The following is an 18633-nucleotide window of genomic DNA, read 5'->3' as shown; positions in this document are numbered from 1 at the left end:
ATGGAAGATTAAGTTTCAGCGGTTGCTTTCAACTTGTAACATGTATATCTCATGGATATTGTCAACATAGAGTAATATAATAAGTGCAATATGCAAGTATGTAGGAATCAATGCACAGTTCACACAAGTGTTTGCTTCTTGAGGTGGAGAGAGATAGGTGAACTGACTCAACAATAAAAGTAAAAGAATGGTCCTTCAAAGAGGAAAGCATCGATTGCTATATTTGTGCTAGAGCTTTGATTTTGAAAACAAGAAACAATTTTGTCAACGGTAGTAATAAAGCATATGTGTTATGTAAATTATATCCTACAAGTTGCAAGCCTCATGCATAGTATACTAATAGTGCCCGCACCTTGTCCTAATTAGCTTGGACTACCGGGATTATCGCAATGCACATGTTTTAACCAAGTGTCACAAAGGGGTACCTCTATGCCGCCTGTACAAAGGTCTAAGGAGAAAGCTCGCATTGGATTTCTCGCTATTGATTATTCTCAACTTAGACATCCATACCGGGACAACATAGACAACAGATAATGGACTCCTCTTTTATGCATAAGCATGTAACAACAATTAATTTTCTCATATGAGATTGAGGATATATGTCCAAGACTGAAACTTCCACCATGGATCGTGGCTTTAGTTAGCGGCCCAATGTTCTTCTCTAACAATATGCACGCTCTAACCATCAGGTGGTAAATCTCCCTTACTTCAGACAAGACGAACATGCATAGCAACTCACATGATATTCAACAAAGAGTAGTTGATGGCGTCCCCAGGAACATGGTTATCGCACAACGAGCAACTTAATAAGAGATAAAGTGCATAAGTACATATTCAATACCACAATAGTTTTTAAGCTATTTGTCCCATGAGCTATATATTGTAAAGGTGAAGAATGGAAATTTAAAGGTAGCACTCAAGCAATTTACTTTGGAATGGCGGAGAAATACCATGTAGTAGGTAGGTATGGTGGACACAAATGGCATAGTGGTTGGCTCAAGTATTTGGATGCATGAGAAGTATTCCCTCTCGATACAAGGTTTAGGCTAGCAAGGTTATTTGAAACAAACACAAGGATGAAGCGGTGCAGCAAAACTCACATAAAAGACATATTGAAAACATTATAAGACTCTACACTCGTCTTCCGTGTTGTTCAAACTCAATACTAGAAATTATCTAGACCTTAGAGAGACCAAATATGCAAACCAAATTTTAGCATGCTCTATGTATTTCTTCATTAATGGGTGCAAAGTATATGATGCAAGAGCTTAAACAAGAGCACAACAATTGCCAAGTATCAAGTTATTCAAGACATCATACCAATTACTACATGTAGCATTTTCCAATTCCAACCATATAACAATTAACGAAGCAGTTTCAACCTTCGCCATGAACATTAAGAGCTAAGAGCACATGTGTTCATATGAACCAGCGGAGCGTGTCTCTCTCCCACACAATCATTTATTCAAACAAAAACAAAAATAGAAACACACAGACGCTCCAAGTAAAGTACATAAGATGTGACCGAATAAAAATATAGTTTCAAGAGAAGGAACACGATAATTTGTCGATGAAGAAGGGGATTCCTTGGGCATCCCCAAGCTTAGATGCTTGAGTCTTCTTGAAATATGCAGGGATGAACCACCGGGGCATCCCCAAGCTTAGACTTTTCACTCTTCTTGATCATAGTATATCATCCTCTTCTCTTGACCCTTGAAAACTTCCTTCACACCAAACTCGAAACAAACTCATTCGAGGGTTAGTGCATAATCAAAAACTCACATGTTCAGAGGTGACACAATCATTCTTAACACTTCTGGACATTGCCCAAAGCTACTGGAAGTTAATGGAACAAAGAAATCCATCCCACATAGCAAAAGAAGCAATGCGAAATAAAAAGGCAGAATCTGTCAAAACGAACGAGTCACGTAAAGACGAATTTTATTGAGGCACCAGACTTGCTCAAATGAAAATTCTCAAATTGAATGAAAGTTGCGTACATATCTTAGGATCACTCACGTAAATTGGCATAATTTTCTGAGTTACCTAAAGAGAATTTTGCCCAGATTCGTGACAGCAAAGAAATCTGTTTCTGCGCAGCAATCCAAATCTAGTATGAACCTTACTATCAACGACTTTACTTGGCACAACAAAACACAAAACTAAGATAAGGAGAGGTTGCTACAGTAGTAAACAACTTCCAAGACACAAAATAAAAACAAAGTACTGTAGCAAAATAACACATGGGTTATCTCCCAAGAAGTTCTTTCTTTATAGCCATTAAGATGGGCTCGAGCAGTTTTAATGATGCACTCGCAAGAAATAGTATTTGAAGCAAAAGAGAGCATCAAGAAGCAAATTCAAAACACATTTAAGTCTAACATGCTTCCTATTCATAGGAATCTTGTAAATAAACAAGTTCATGAAGAGCAAAGTAACAAGCATAGAAAGATAAAACAAGTGCAGCTTTAAGATTTTCAGCAAAAAGAGAGGTGTTTTAGTAACATGAAAATTTCTACAACCATATTTTCCTCTCTCATAATAACTTTCAGTAGTGTCATGAGCAAACTCAACAATATAACTATCACATAAAGCATTCTTATCATGAGTCTCATGCATAAAATTATTACTCTCCACATAAGCATAGTCAATTTTATTAGTTGTAGTGGGAGCAAATTCAACAAAGTAGCTATCATTATTATTCTCATCATCAAATATAGGAGGCATATTGTAATCATAATCAAATCTATCCTCCATAACAGGTGGCAACAAAAGACTACTATCATTATAATCATCATAAATAGGAGGTAAAGTATCATCAAAGTAAATTTTCTCCTTAATGCTTGGGGGACTAAAAAGATCATGCTCATCAAAGCCAGCTTCCCCAAGCTTAGAATTTTCCATAGCATTAGCAACAATAGTGTTCAAAGCATTCATATTAATAAAATTCCCATTAGCATGCATATAAAGTTCCATGGGTTTTTTAATTCTCTCTTCAAACACATCATGTCCTAATTCAAGATAAAGTTCATAAAGATCTCTCATATTTTTGTTGTTTTCCATTATGCCTAACTAGTGTAAACAAGAAACAAAAAGTTGCAATTGCAGGATCTAAAGGAAATAGCTTCGAGCACAAACACAATGGCGCCGGAAAAGTACTCGTTACCTGGAACCGAAGTATGAGTGCCTTTTACCTTTCCTCCCGGCAATGGTGCCGAGAAAATAGCTTGATGTCTACGCCCCTCCTTTTCCTGTAGACAGGTGTTGGGCCTCCAAGAGCGAGAAGTTTGTAGAACAGCAGCAAGTTTCCCTTAAGTGGATCACCCAAGGTTTATCGATCTCGGGGAGGAAGAGGTCAAAGATATCCCTCTCATGCAACCACTGCAACCACAAAGCAAGAAGTCTCTTGTGTCCCCAACACACCTAATAGGTGCACTAGTTCGGCGAAGAGATAGTGAAATACGAGGTGGTATGAATAAGTAGTAGCAACGGCACCAGAAAAGTGCTTTGCCCAGGACAGTAAACAAGCAGTAGTAACGCAGTAAAACAGTAAACAAGCAGCGATAGCAGTATTTAGGAACAAGGCCTATGGATTAGACTTTCACTAGTGGACACTCTCAACTTTGTTCACATAACAGAATAGATAAATGCATACTCTAACCCTCTTGTTGGATGATGAACACCGCTAACTGTGTAGGATTACACGAACCCTCAATGCCGGAGTTAACAAGCTCCACAATATTCGATGTTCATATTTAAATAACCTTAGAGTGCATGACAGATCAACACAAATAAACCAAGTACTAACATAGCATGCACACTTGTCACCTTCACACTATGTAGGAGGAATAGATCACATCAATACCATCATAGCAATAGTTAACTTCATAATCTACAAGAGATCACAATCATAGCCTACGCCAAGTACTAACACGGATGCACACACTCGTCACCATTACACCGTGCGGGAGGAATAAACTACTTTATTGACATCACTAGAGTAGCACACGAGATAAATTGTGATACAAAACACATTGCAATCATAAAGAGATATAAATAAGCACTTCACTATGCCATTCATAACAGTGAATAAGTATTACGTGAAATATAGCCTAAGAGACCCACACGGTGCACACACTCGTCACCTTTACACACGTGGGACAAGGAGTCTCCGGAGATCACATAAGTAAAATTCACTTGACTAGCATAACGACATCTAGATTACAAGCATCATCATATGAATCTCAATCATGTAAGGCAGCTCATGAGATTATTGTATTGAAGTACATAGGGAGAGAGATTAACCACATAGCTACCGGTACAGCCCCGAGCCTCGATGGAGAACTACTCCCTCCTCATGGGAGACAGCAGCGTTGATGAAGATGGCGGTGGTGTCGATGGAGGAGCCTTCCGGGGGCACTTCCCCGTCCCGGCGGCGTGCCGGAACAGAGAGTCTTGTCCCCCAGATCTTGGCTTCGCGATGGCGGCGGCTCTGGAAGGTTTCTCGTACCGTGGCTTTTCCGTATCGAGGTTTTAGGTCGAGGGGCTTTATATAGGCGAAGAGGCGGCGTCAGAAGGTCGAAGGGGCGACGACACTATAGGGGGGCGCGGGCCACCCCTTGGCCGCGCCGGCCTATGGTTTGGTGGGCCTGTGCTCCCCCTCTGGCGACTCTCGGGTGTTCTGGATGCTTCCGGGGATTCTAAGATCTTCGGTGTTGATTTCGTCCGATTCCGAGAATATTTCTTTACTAGGATTTCTGAAACCAAAAACAGCAGAAAACGACAAGCGGCCCTTCGGCATCTCGTCAATAGGTTAGTTCCAGAAAACGCATAAATGTGACATAAAATGTGCATATAACATGTAGATATCATCAATAATGTGGCATGGAACATAAGAAATTATCGATACGTCGGAGACGTATCAGGCACATGAAGACAAAGGACTCCATGCTGTCTATGTTTGTTCGTTGTAAAACTCTGATGTTATGCTAGACTCATGCTATGCAATTTGTAATCCTTTATGTAATTACTGGATCATACGATGTAATAAAGACCTTTGTATCTTGGTATTACATCTTGTACTGTGTGTGCTAGCGATTGATCCAGGGACTAGCACAGATACGCACAGAGATCGGCACCTTAAAAGGTGAGGTCTCTACAGGAGAGTAGCACTCGCAAGAGTGTGAACTTCGGGATACATCGTTGTCTCCGTGTCACTTCGGTTATTCCTATACCCGAGCTCTTTACTTATGCACTTTACTTTGTGATAGCCATCGTGCTTGAAGTTATATATCTTGCTATCACATAGTTGCTTGTATTGCTTAGCATAAGTTGTTGGTACACATAGGTGAACCATTGCGTAGAATAAGTTGTTGGTGCACATAAGTGAACCATAGTATATAGGATTTGGGCTTGACGAAGTAAACGCTTGTTTTATTCCGCATTTGTTAAGCCCATCTCATAAAAGTTTTAAACCGCCTATTCACCCCTCCCCTCTAGGCAACATCCGTGTCCTTTCACATACGCGAGTTGGGTTCCGACCCGGCCTGCTCCAAATTTGTATGTCTGCCAGTCAAGGTGCCGACGGCCGGAGGCTGTTGGCACAGCTTGCCTTGCCTTCGGCACAGGTTTGTGCCGTCCTCACACTACTCCACCCCCTCGGTTCCATTTAGACTAGATTCCATGAAAGAAATGACACCTTGTTGACAATAATACCATATCAATACTATTAACCCTTATTACTTGATGTTGCACATCATTATTTTTTGAATTCCAAACAATTACCTACATAAACTACGAGAATAAGTATATTAATCTTGAATTCAAATGGACAATAAAATGATTTTTTCTTTTTTATTTAATATGGAATAATTAATATCTTTAAATCTGTAAATCAGAATTTGACAAATAATATGTCTAAATCGATTAGAAAAATGAGAGGAATCCAAATATGACATCTATATCATATTTTGAATCTAAAAATATTTTTTCAAAAATTCATGAGCATTAGATCATGTACCAAAAATTCATGAGCATTACAACGGCGGGCATGAAGATCCTTTGCCCGGGGCTGAGGCTCGCTAAACATGCACTAGATCTATGATGAAATAGCATGTTGTGAATCTAAAAATAATTTTTACAAAAAATCTTGAGCAATATATCATGTACTTGTAGTTCAAATCTGGTCGGCCTCCTACCGATTCGGCAAGAATTTATCTTTTTCATGAGGGGTGGACGGAAAGGTTCCAGATACATCGGTTGAGAAATTTTCCATCTTAGTTGGTCTAGTATTTTTGAAAAATGTGTTGGTACCAATGTGAATCTTTAATTTGGTGGTTGTTTCACAAAACACCCCGTTTTCGGCACCTCAAAAATGGAAAATAGTTTTTTCGTGCGATGAAATGGAAAACTTCCTCCTGCAATATCGTAAGACATCCTAATATGCACATGTGTGCACAATATGGGCACATTATCACAAACTATGCCGCGATTCTATCCATAACATTGGTCGTTGACCTAAATGTCATGAAACCTCGAACATGATAGCTCATTTTGTGAAGGATTTTTTGTGATGTTCGCAATTTTCCAACTTTAATATTTTTCCTTGCAACTATGACACATAATATGACACCACGCGAAGGTTTCACATTGTTTGGATCGTTTTCGAAATTTTTATGCCCATTTTAAACTATATTCAAAATGGCGGGCATGAAGTTCCTTTGCCCGGGGCTGAGGCTCTCCAAACTTGCACTGGATCTCTGATAAAATAGCATGTTGTGAATCTAAAAATGATTTTTACAAAAAATCTTGAGCATTATATCATGTACCTGTAGTTTAAATCTGGTCGGCCTCCTAACGATACGGCAGGAATTTGTCTTTTTCATGAGGGGTGGACGGAAAGGTTCTAGATACACCGGTTAATAAATTGTCCATCTCATGTGGTCTAGTATTTTTGAAAAATGTGTTGGTACCAATGTGAAACTTTAATTTGGTGGTTGCTTCACAAAACACCCCGTTTTCGACACCCAAAAATGGAAAATAGTTATTTCGTGCGATGAATTTGAAAACTTCCTCCTGCAACATCGTAAGACATCTCGAGATGCACATATATGCACAATATGGGCACATTATCACAAACTATGCCGCGATTCTATTCATAACATTGGTTGTTCTGTGTGAAAGCCACAAAATATCGGATATGATAGCTCATTTTTGAGAAGGTTCTTTGAGATATTTTAAATATTCCAAGTTTGATATTTTTCCAAGATAGAACTTATTTTTCTGAAAATTTTGATATATTATTTGTATTTTTCTGAATTATAATGATTTAGTTATGATTTTTTGAAGATTAATGTGGTAAAATGAAAAATAGCTGTGCCGATGCCGTCGGCACAGGGCTGAAATATGCCGTCGGCACAGACCTGACGCTGTTAGTTCGCCGTCACGATGGAGAGGCTGTGCCGACGGCCGAAACTGTACCGACGGTTGCCGTCGACACAGACCTTCATGTGCCGACGGCTGATCTGCTGACCTGGCCGGAACAAGTCCTGTGCCAACGGTGCCGATATTTTGCCGTCAGCACAGGATCGTCGGCACCTGACTGGTTCCCGTGATGTAGGGTATGGTTTCTTCCTCTACATAAGTCGATCGATATATCGAGCCACGCGGCCTCGCCTAGTCCACGGAACAAGAGAATCGATCGGCGCCCCGAGTCGAGGAGCGATGGCAGATAAGGAGGTGGAGACGTCGGTCGGACGTGGAGACTCGATCAGCGGCGGCGAGTGATAAGGAGGCGGAGGCGTTGGACGTCGAGAAGAAGCCGGCCGAGACAGGCAAGGCGGCCGACGCGATCCAGGCTGCTGATGAGTCCAACGATGAGTACCCGACTGCTGCGGAGGACCTCGCTGATATCACCGAGATGGCGAGGCTAGAAATGGGACTTGGTTCCCCTTTAACCATTGGTTAGGTTAACCTAACCTAAAAAATAGCCCAAGATCAGGTGGTTAACCTAAGAATACTTTTGGTTATTTAGGTTCGTCCCTCTTTTACCAATGGTTATTCTGGTTTGCACCTACCTACGCAAGTGGACTTGCCAGCATCGGCCTTGTACAACGCCGACGAATCGGCGAGCCGCCGCTCGGCTTGGCTGCACGCTCCTGCTCGCTAGCGCATGAGGCTCGATAACTAGCGTAGCCGGTAGTTCGCCAGCCGTTCCATTCTGTCAGGTCGCCGCACCGCCCGCCTGCCTGCTCGCCGCCTGTCCCGTTCGTCCAGGTTGCCGTGCTCCTGCGCTTATACGATTCATCACCACAGTCGTCGACCGATACGTTTGTGCTAGCTATTGCGTTGCTGCAAGCTAGCTGCGCGGGCGTGCACATATATTGTGCAAGATACCAGCGTGTGCGTGCGCTGGCAGGACGAGGAGCTGCCATGAGGTTGGTCGACACAAGTGATGCAGGAGACAAACAAGAGGAACATCTCAGTTGGCTCGAGTGCTAGACGAGTTCCGAAATTCCGGATGAGCACGGCGGCGCAGCATGTCGCATCCAAGCTCTTGCCGGCCGTCCCACGCTCACGAGCTGATGCTTTGCTACAAAGGTTGGGAGGCATGGCCTCGAGAGATTTAGCAGCAGCAGCTCACAACGCCCCGCCGTTGCTGGATGGTACGTTGCTAGCTAGCTGCCTGTGCGTGCGCTGTAACATGTCTTACCATGAAAGCTAGCTATGAAAACTAGTCGTCAACCCGTGCATCGCACGGGGCTACCCATTTATTGAGAGTCTATATTTATTTAGTAAACCATGGATTTTATCACTTATGAGTTTCAAAACCGAGAAATTACTTTCCCATGGAAAAGTAGCAGAATAATCGAATTACGGTATGTCATGTCTTTAATTTCTTTGTTTCATCACACATGAAACTTTGAATTGAGAAAAAAAAGTGTGTGAGAACATCCAATCTTTAATAATTAACTCTAAAAGGTCATTGAATATTTTATCGCGGGAACAATGACACTCGATCAACCGTGACTCAAAGTTACAAAATTAATTGAGAACCTGGTGAGCAATGTTAACATATTTGCAATTTGCACTCGGAAAACAAAGAGAAGACTTTTAGCTTTCGCAGCATGCATATCTAACTAAAATTTAAGTATGAGTCTTCAGCAGCACCATGCTTACACTGCAGCTACAAATAGCTCTAACAATGTGGATTGTTGATATGTGTATGCTATATTTGATAATTTGACAAAAAGTAGAATTAAAGAAATACATACCTCGTTCAAGTAACCTTGAAATTTAGTAACTGGTTAATTAGTCCTTCTTGCATGAAGATTCTGAACATACTAAATTGATTTTCTCTTATATAATCATGTACCATGGTGCTCTGCAAAATTATAATATAGTGACCAAAAATTTCAGTACAACGGGGGCATTGAGGTTTTGCTGGATTATTTGCAATCGAATTTACCAAAATCTAGCAGGTCCCTACTATGAACGACCAATGATCCTAATTAAGTTAAACTCCATCGTCCCTAAAATAGTCTGTGGTTATACCTTTTCGAGATTGAATCAGAGAGACAATTCCAGCCAGCGCCACGGAAAATTGCTGCACAAATAGGACGTGAACACCTCTGCGCATGAAAAAAAGGTTGACAGAAACATTGTTATTTCTGGTAAGAAAACATTGGCATATCAAGATAATAGTTAAATCCAAGAAATAAGAAGAGAAAGCATAGATTTTTTTTTTTGAGTAAGTACTACCCGTACTACAATTGTATGCTTGTCTCTATTGAGTTCACAATAATTTAATAACCTCTTGTACAGTTGAGCCATGACAAAAGATTTCTTGCTGAGGTTAGAGCATGCCTGTGAAATAATACCAAACATCAATAGTACTTCCTGTGATATAAATCACACTTCTCTCGATGGCCTGGATAAGCATTGTACTTAATCATTCTGACTTGAGACACTCAGATTGCACTCCAGATGTGTCCAAATCCAGCAAGTAGATGGCTCTTCAGCTCAATATAAGTTTTTGGAAGGAAAACATTCTAGTTGAATTGACATAATGCCAAATCCTTTATACTAAACTTGGTTCAGAGCTCACACCTTCAATTAATTTTCTCTATCTGATCGTTTGTCTTTCATTGCTCAGAGTTTTGCACCTTCTGGGTGATCTTACAGTTGGATGCGTAATTTTCTCTTCTTGACCATCTAAATATTTCTTATTATTTTCACATGTAGCAGGAGCTTCTTGATCATTCTGTATAATTTTCAAAAATGAATTAAATCGTAAATACGCTATAAACTCAAAGCTCCTTGCAACAACATAAGTGAAACATCCAAACATGAGAGGTGCAGAATTATTATTGGTCGACTACCAGGCTTAAACATCAAGAAAGATGGCACTGATTACCATTTACCAGACTCCATTGCCCATGCTCGACTCCAGGTGAAGCTGCCGCCAGTGTCTCAAAGCTCCTTGCAACAACATAATTGAAAGATCCAAACATGAGAGGTGCAGAATTATTATTGGTCAACTACCAGGCTTAAACATCAAGAAAGATGGCACTGATTACCATTTAGCAGACTCCATTGCCCATGCTCAACTCCAGATGATACTGCCGCCAGTGTCACCTCGACGTGCCGGCAGCTCGACATCCTCATATCCTTACCTTTTCCAATCCTTTCTTCTAATTTTTTCCCATCTTCACCTCCAGCACAGCTCTGCCCCCAAACTAAACGGAGAAAAACATCAATATACTTGTGTTCACTTTTCCTGTTAGCACACCTGGATGTAAGCAACAGTTGAGATCAGTTGATCCATGACGGTAGTAGTAGGATGATGTGTGAGTGATGTGCTCAGGTCAAGCGAATTGCTGGAAAAAGTTCCGGCCAGTAAAGACGACCGTATCCTTCAAATTACCGGCTGGACAAAATAATTACCTTGAAATTCATTGGCCTAGAAAGAGATGTTGGATCATATCATCATGCAAACTTCAAAGCTGAGAGTATTCATGCGTTGGGTGCAAAAGATTCTTTGTCAGTCCAGATCGGATCTTTGGTTTTTCTCCCGATCGATTGTATTACGAATTGAACCTTAGTGCAACTCTTGATCAGATCTTGGTTTTCTTCCGATTGATTGCACTGCTGTAGTAAACATCAAAGAGAGTACGTCATGGAGGGCAGAGTGGTGCTACAGGGACGCAGCAGCATGCCCTGGATAAATCGATCGGAGGTCGGCCGGAGGGGTTTGATGGATGGCAAATTGAACTTTTCATCGCCAGACCATGGATAAGCTGACGTCCTCAATCTTTTTTTGTTTTCGATAACGGGGAGATACCAGGAAGAGGACGACTTGCGCGAGTAGGACGGGAGGACGCCTATCAACTTTCATCCAACGGTGACAAAAATCAATCTGATGGTCAAAATTTCTTAACCTCTAGGATTAACGTGGTGTCTCCTAGGGAGTCTTCAATTAGTAAATATAAGATGGTTCGAACATCAATAACCAAAGGTTAACCATTTCCAACCAAATAACCTAAATCGTTAACCTAATTATCCCTTCGTACAAAATGGTTAAATAGGTTCAAATCTAAAAAATAAATGGTTAACCAAATCCCATCATGAGGCGAGGCTCCTGAACGAGTCGGATGAGTGGATCGAGGAAAGAAGGCAGATGTACAAGGAGATGGCTGCCCGTAGCAAGAGGATCATGGAGGACTTCGTGCAAAGCTACGGCGACTGGATCAACCGGCAGCTGGGCTGCGTCGAGGAGGAGGAGGAGGAGGATGAGGATGAGGAGGAGGATCCCGAGTACGATGCCAACTTCGCCAGGATGCAGGAGTTGAACACGATGCTGTGGAATGAACACCTCCTTAATAAGAGTGCTCGCCGGCCTGGTCCGTGAAGTCAACTGCGGCAGAGAGGAGGACAATACGGTGCATGGCTCTAGTTAATTTGTAGATTCGTCTATATGTAATTCTGTGTCAACTCTGTAGGCTGCAGCAAAGTTATACCCATATGGGTTATCTAGTTAGTACTACTTCGTTATTGAACCTCAGGCAGCTTACATGGTTGACTTGATTGGAAGGGTTTGACTGACACATGCAACACTGGCTCACGCCCATAGTTAAGCTGAACTTTTTTTTTCTGTTAGAATAATTTAAATGTAGGATTTGGGATATCTTGCCCTGTATCCTTTAATATCCATCAGTTCATGTCCTTCCTAGAAGCAACTAACGCACCTAAAAAATGATTAATCTTTTTCCTTCTTTTTTTTGTTAAAACTCTTACATTCAAGATCTTATCATAAATCAGTTTAGTAGCCAGGACAGAGGAAAGCTATTAAATTCTCTGTTCAGCGCAACTAGGCCACTTGGCAGCAACTTATTTTCACAACTATATTCTAGAGCATTATGGTCCTTCCACTCATCAGCACAAACACATTAACCATTTTTTTTTCATATTAATATAGCTCACCCCAGGGTCTCCATCAACCATCAGTCCTCAAAGAAAGAAAGTCAAATAATCTTTAACTGAAATAGGTTCACGTAAACTTAGCCACTTGGAAACAATTCATTTTCAGACCTATCGAGTTCAAGCATGCCTTAAGGCTAAGCAACTCTCCATGACAGTCATCTATCTGAGTATGTCATTCACCATCTGCAGAGAAAATATGAAGCATCTTTTAATCTCAATCCAGCTCAATCCAGGTTCCTTCTCAATTATGATTCTTCTGATGCTTCTCCAAATTTCAGCTAGAACATCCCATTTTCCTGCAGAAGTATCCAGGCTTGAAAGCAATATATTTGTTGACAACTTGACATGTCATCTGGGTCTTTCTCTAGTGCCTGTTCAGCAGCAAGAACACCAATGGACAAATATTTTAATGCTACACAGGAGCTTAGCAGAATTCTCAATAGCCCAGGACATTTATTGGCAAATGGGGATTTCATCAGTAATCAAGTGCTTCCACCAATAAACCTGCCCTACCCAACAAACTCACCCTTCTACTGTAGTGCTTGAACCCTGGCATAACAGTCATCATACAAAACCAATAGAACTTTCCTTTCTCAACTAGTCCCACAGTGGCTGCATGTTGAAAGGAGGGGAATGTAAGTTACCTGGTCAGGTTGCAGCTCATCAAGAATCATTTCACCAAATAACTTAATGCCATTTCTGAATTCTCATATCCCCCCATCATTGAATTCCAACAGTTCAGATCTCACTTTTGCATGGTACAGAAAACCAAATAGGCGCCTTCAAGACCACCATTTTTCGCATACATGTCAAGTAGGTTTCAGAATGTTCAGCTTCAGGAGGATGTTCGGGACTCTTTGACTTGGAAATGGACCGACAATGGTGTTTTCTCTGTCCAGTCGGCCTACAATATTCAGTTTGAGGGTAGCATTGCGACCAACTATCATCGCACTATCTGGGACTCAGATGCACCTCTCAAATGCCAGTTTTTCGTCTGGCTCACTGTACTTGGGAGGTGTCTCACTGCCGATAATTTGTTGAAGCGAGGAATGCCTCACAATCCATTCTGCCCCTTGTGTTTTATTCACCATGAAACTGCGCTGCATCTCCTTCTTGGATGCTCCTTTGCACATCAAATCTGGGGTCTTGTCTTCAACCGCTGCCTTTTGGTTCCTAGGACTGACATGTGCAAGGCTTTGTCCATTGATGAGTGGTGGTCTGAGCAGGTGGTTGGGTTGAACAAGGTTTCCAGGCGACGGTTCAATTCAATCGCCACCGTGGTTTCCTGGGAGCTATGGAAGGAACGCAATGATAGGATTTTCAACCAAATGTCAAAGTCGCCTTCACAGGTTTTTTACAAGATTATTGAGACTACAACTGATTGGTGTGCTGCTGGAAGAATCCTTGTGCATGATCTCCTGAATAGACCAAGAGAGCCAGACTGACGACAACCACTTCATCTTTTTTTTTTGTTTCTTTTAAGCTGGGGCTTCTTGCTCGGTTGTCTTTTTTGTCTTGCGCCTAGCGTACCTGTACCACATACCATGTATTCTTTCTTCTATGATCAATGAAAGCAGCAGCATGTCTGCCTTTCGCCAAAAAAAAAAAAGGTTTCCAGAGGCACAAATATTCCGTTTGTAGCAACTTTTTAATACTTGAGCATGGAGCATCTCTCCTTGTTTAAGACCTGCAAGCTGCGGGCGCTGCGGGTTGCGCGGGCGAGAAGCGGCTGCTCCAAGGCGACAGTACATCTACGAGTTGGTCCCACTCCCAACTATCATCGCAGTTCAACCCTCCCGACTCATACTACTGGAGTAATAAACATATTGCGTGACAATTGAAATCTTTATTTTAAATCACAATCTGCAACAAAAAATTAAGGTTCTGCTAAATCACTTTTCACTAAACTGAGGTTACATTTTCTGAATCCATTGAGGCTTTAAGAAAATCTCAATGTATGGAGACATAGACATACCCAAATCTTTACAGGTTGCAATCCTCTTGCATAATCAACAGAGCTAGCCAATAATTCTTGTGTGACAGCTGAAATATTTATACATTGCGATCTACTGGTCCAACAATTCTTCTATCTTCAAGTTAACAACCTCAAAGCGCAAACAATTCTCACAACATCAACACACGTATCAGATAATGTCACGGCCCCTGTCTTTGCCATCAGCAATCTGGAAAACTTCAGGGAAGGAGGAGCAATGGGCACCCACGCCATGAAAAGGAGATGGAAAAGCTATCTATGTTTCTTCAGATTCATCCAGACACTGCAGGGCCTCCTCTGAACATATGATGTTACAATCTGCAACAGTATGGCGATAGTCACGAGTCCCTGTGGAGACGATGAAGAATTGTAGATTAATCAGATGCTTATAGCTCGAGTTTTGAAGATGCGATATATAACTAGAGGCATTTCCCAATATGCACTTAAAAGTTATCACTGTCTACTTTAGAAAGGACCAACCTTAGCAAGTAAGAAAACCTAACAAGTTACCAAATAAAATTGACCACCGTGACTCAATAATGCAGCTCTTCAAAGAATCTAAATCTAATGAACATCAATAATGCAGCTCTTCAAAGAATCTAAATCTAATGAACATTGGTTAAATTGGTACCTGGTGATCTTTATATTTCTGAAGGATAACATCACAGTAAGTATCAAGGTAACCATGGCAAAGCAAAGGTGCTCCAAGGAATGACCGCTAATGAAGTATCTATTCACACTGTAAACCTTTCTGTCAGCAAGGCCTTCAAATCTTGCCAGTAGGTAAAAGCCTGCACCAAAGATGCCAATCAAATAAGGGTTTCTCAAGGTTTGTAAATCCCAATGCGTTAGAGTATTCACTGTTACCCGTAGCAAGAAACCAAAATCTTGAGTGAGTATACTTTGGTGGGAACAAGAATAGCATTGCAGGAATCACAACACAAGGAACCAAGTTTAAAACAACCCAAAGACGCATATCATCAAGAACCCTGCAAACCAGCCAGAACAGGACATTGGATAGGACACATTTTCAGAATCTATTTGATACCAACATTAGAACAAAAAAGCTCAACGAGTCACACTTGTCTATACCTTTCACATGCAGTGCTCACGAGTAAGAGAGACAGGAGTGATATCAAACAAGATAACCCAGCCCTCTCATCAACTCTTTCAATTACTAATATAGACAAAAGTGAGGAGGCTGACATCATCATCTGCATTGCAAGAGCATCCAGTAAACATTCATATCCCCAAGAGGTTAGTAGAAATTCATTGATCCCATTGGTTTATGCACCAACAGAATATCCAGATCAGATACATAGCACAATAATATTCAGATCAAAACTCACACGGAAACCCAGATACAGATATTTTTCGCCTATGGTTAATGCTAGGATTTAAAATGTAAAAATGTAACTAGGACAACTGCATTCTTTGAAAAGGAATTACATAAACAGTAATTGAGATGTTAAACTATCAGTAAACTCACTCCATAAGTTCACGACAAAAATACGAGTTAATGATAATAACTAAACAGCAGACAGGAGATGGCAGAAAGAGGAAATGTTTAGAATACCGGCAACCTGTCCCAAATCAACCGGTCATCATCTGGCTTGAGGTGATAGTAAGCTGAGCCAAATGCTGCACATACATTCCCAGCATAGAAGAGGAACCATCCCAAGGCCTCCCACCTTAAACTACATAGTTTCCAGAAAGTGACATAGATTTTATCAAACACCAGTACAATTCATTTGACACGTTCAAGAGAACACGAGAACACAAGGTTTCTTGAAGTAAGAAATCTTAGCTACAAATTTGTCCTCTATGAAACTTTTAACCGAATGCAAGGAGCACACTATCATTTTATTCTGGCTTGTTCATTTGATAGTTATAGCATAATTTTTTAGGCAGCAAGACACAAGGTGAATAGGTGATTAGTTGTGCATTAAACGATTTTTTTTCTGCAAACAGTAAGTTTTCAGCCAAACACATCTTAACTGAGCATTTAAATCATCACCCATATTTGAGTATACTGTAAGAGTGAGGATTCTTAAAGCTAGTTTGGTGGAGCCGTTCGCCGTTGGTTGTGTTTGTGTGGTTGGCGTCGGTTTGTGGTCTCCGATGTGTCATCGGTGAGGGTGGGCGTGTCCCTATTGATTTGTTGTTGGGTGGGCTTGGCCCTGTTTGTATTTGCCCAATTTCCCTCTAAAAAACTGGGCACCTTCTTCTTAATTAATGCATAAGGCAAAGCTTTTGCCTTCGTTTAAAAAAAAAAGGATTCTTAAAGCTGATGCACATCACCAATAAAACCAGCAGTAGCTATGAAAACATGGTTTATTTTTCAATGTAACAGCTAAACACTTCAATTTTCACTGGGCCAGTGATATTCTTATTTAACTCGAGCATTATTTCAAATTCTCAATTGGTGGAGCTAGAGGCTCATCCGATTCATGGTGAATCAAGACCGTCCCTTTCAGCGATACTAATGAACTCGTAATTTCTAGGTACACACTACGAACTCTGTCCTAAGGCATCAAGCATAATTGATTAGATGTGCCTCGTTCCTAATATTGTTCAGCGTCTGCTACTGGGAGTTTGACACATTGGTTCCGCTTCCCATTTTCAAATAAAGTCAACAAAGTTCCGGAAATGGTGCATATTATGAAAGAGAAAAAAAAGTATGCACTTGTTTAGTTCTTTAAGCTAAACATTTCAGCAGATAGCAGGTATGCGCAAAAGGGGAAGGAAAGGGCACGGCGCACCTGATGCCAAAGCATCCGCTGCCGAAGAGGCAGAGGACGAGTCCCGGTACTCCGGCAAGGAGGAGCGGGTAGGCGGTGAGCACGTTGAGGGTGTTGGGCACGCCGAGGAGGTTGCGCATGTCGGCGAAGAGGTGGAGCGCCGGGGAGTGGGGGAGGCGTGGCGTGGCGACGAGCAGCAGCGCCGAGGCGAGGACGGCGCCTCCTGCGATCGCACGGCGACGGTTCTCGGTACGGAGCACGGCGGCGGCGAGGGGGCCGAGGCCGAGGCGGCCGCCGCCGGCGCGATGGGGGTAGTCGGCGGCGAGATGCATGCCGATGCGGGCGCTTTCTGCTTGTGGCCGGTGCTCAGTAGGAAGCAAGCCGTGGCTGCGGCTGAGACTGCAGGCCTAGATTTTCTGGTCTTGGGCCGCCTTCTTTGTATGGGCCTTCATGCGTGGGGATTACTCTATTGAATTCACTAAAAAAAGTGATTCTCTCAAAATAAAATAAAAAGTGATAACGCTTCCCCTGAAAAAAAAATGGAAAAGGCTTGCTTTCCTCCGGAGGAACGCGTCGTTCGCAACCTCCGGCTTCAGCGTGTGAGAGCATCCCACTCGTTGGCGCTCCCCACGCTCAAATCCGGCGAAATTTTCGTCTGGATTGGAGGAAGATTTGGCGTGGGAAGTAGTAGTTTCCTAGCCGCGTGCCCAGGCGAAGTCGACGATGCGAATTTAAAAAACGGAAACTTGACAAACTACGGCTAAAAACGGGTGAATATAGACTAAATTTAATGATATTTATTATATTACGGGCGGAGTTCATACATAGAGGCCGACTCGACTATATTTCGAATTCGGCTAGGGGAATTCAAACGCTAATTTTAAAACACGGCGCTCTACATGCCGAAATGGCGGTAGAACACCGTGTAGTCGCCGCCGTCGTCGTCGGAGCCGTCGTCGTTCCCCTTCGGCTGCGCGGCCTGGCTGCTGCTGCCCTAGCCGGCGTCTCCCCGGCCGGGGATGGCTTGTACCGGTCGTCGGAGGAGGACTCGAGGTCGACGACGGGGACGGCCGACGCCGGATGGAGGTGTCGCAGAGCGGCGGTAGCGCGCGACATCGTCGTTGGCGGTTGGAGCGGCGCGGGCGGCGAGTTGGCGTGCGGCGGCCAGGTCCGGCGGCCGCCGCCGCCGCTCCGCCTCCCGGCGCTCCCGGCCGCGCCCGGCCCACTCCGGTGCGGCGTCGTCCGCGCGCTTCTCCTCCTCCATGTCATGCAGCGACTCGGCGATCGCCTCCGCCATCGCGGCGTCCTCCGCGCGCTTCGCCTCCTCCTCGGCGAGCCGGTTTGCGGCGGCCTCTTTCTTCGTCTTCTTCCGGCCGCTCGCGGCGCGGAAGGCTGGTCGCGGATGACGAGGGCGCCGGC

At 42.7% G+C, this 18633-nt stretch overlaps 1 protein-coding gene across 1 annotated transcript; it reads right to left on the bottom strand.

The window, feature by feature from the left end:
- Nucleotides 1-14351: 14351 nt before the first annotated feature.
- LOC124664921 lies at nucleotides 14352-17546 on the bottom strand. Its single transcript, XM_047202335.1, has 6 exons — nucleotides 17236-17546; nucleotides 16050-16170; nucleotides 15566-15687; nucleotides 15341-15462; nucleotides 15105-15264; nucleotides 14352-14821 (listed from the first exon to the last, which is right to left on the bottom strand). The coding sequence occupies exons 1-6, from the start codon at nucleotides 17544-17546 to the stop codon at nucleotides 14812-14814; spliced, it is 846 nt and encodes a 281-aa protein (XP_047058291.1). The 3' UTR covers nucleotides 14352-14811.
- Between the last annotated feature and the right edge of the window lie 1087 nt (nucleotides 17547-18633).

The sequence above is a fragment of the Lolium rigidum genome, chromosome 6, assembly GCF_022539505.1.
Source record: "Lolium rigidum isolate FL_2022 chromosome 6, APGP_CSIRO_Lrig_0.1, whole genome shotgun sequence".
In the NCBI taxonomy this organism is placed as follows: domain Eukaryota; kingdom Viridiplantae; phylum Streptophyta; class Magnoliopsida; order Poales; family Poaceae; genus Lolium; species Lolium rigidum.
This window is presented reverse-complemented; position numbering and strand designations above follow the sequence as displayed.

What these genes read in the sequence shown, in the direction of transcription:
- LOC124664921 (XM_047202335.1), bottom strand. Translation starts at nt 17,546, where the DNA reads ATGCATCTCGCCGCCGACTACCCCCATCGCGCCGGCGGCGGCCGCCTC. An exon ending in TGATTTGGGACAGGTTGCCG is followed by an intron (nt 15,688 to 16,049) that starts GTATTCTAAACA and finishes CTTGCAATGCAG; the next exon opens with ATGATGATGTCAGCCTCCTC. An exon ending in ATTTTGGTTTCTTGCTACGG is followed by an intron (nt 15,265 to 15,340) that starts GTAACAGTGAAT and finishes TCTTTGGTGCAG; the next exon opens with GCTTTTACCTACTGGCAAGA.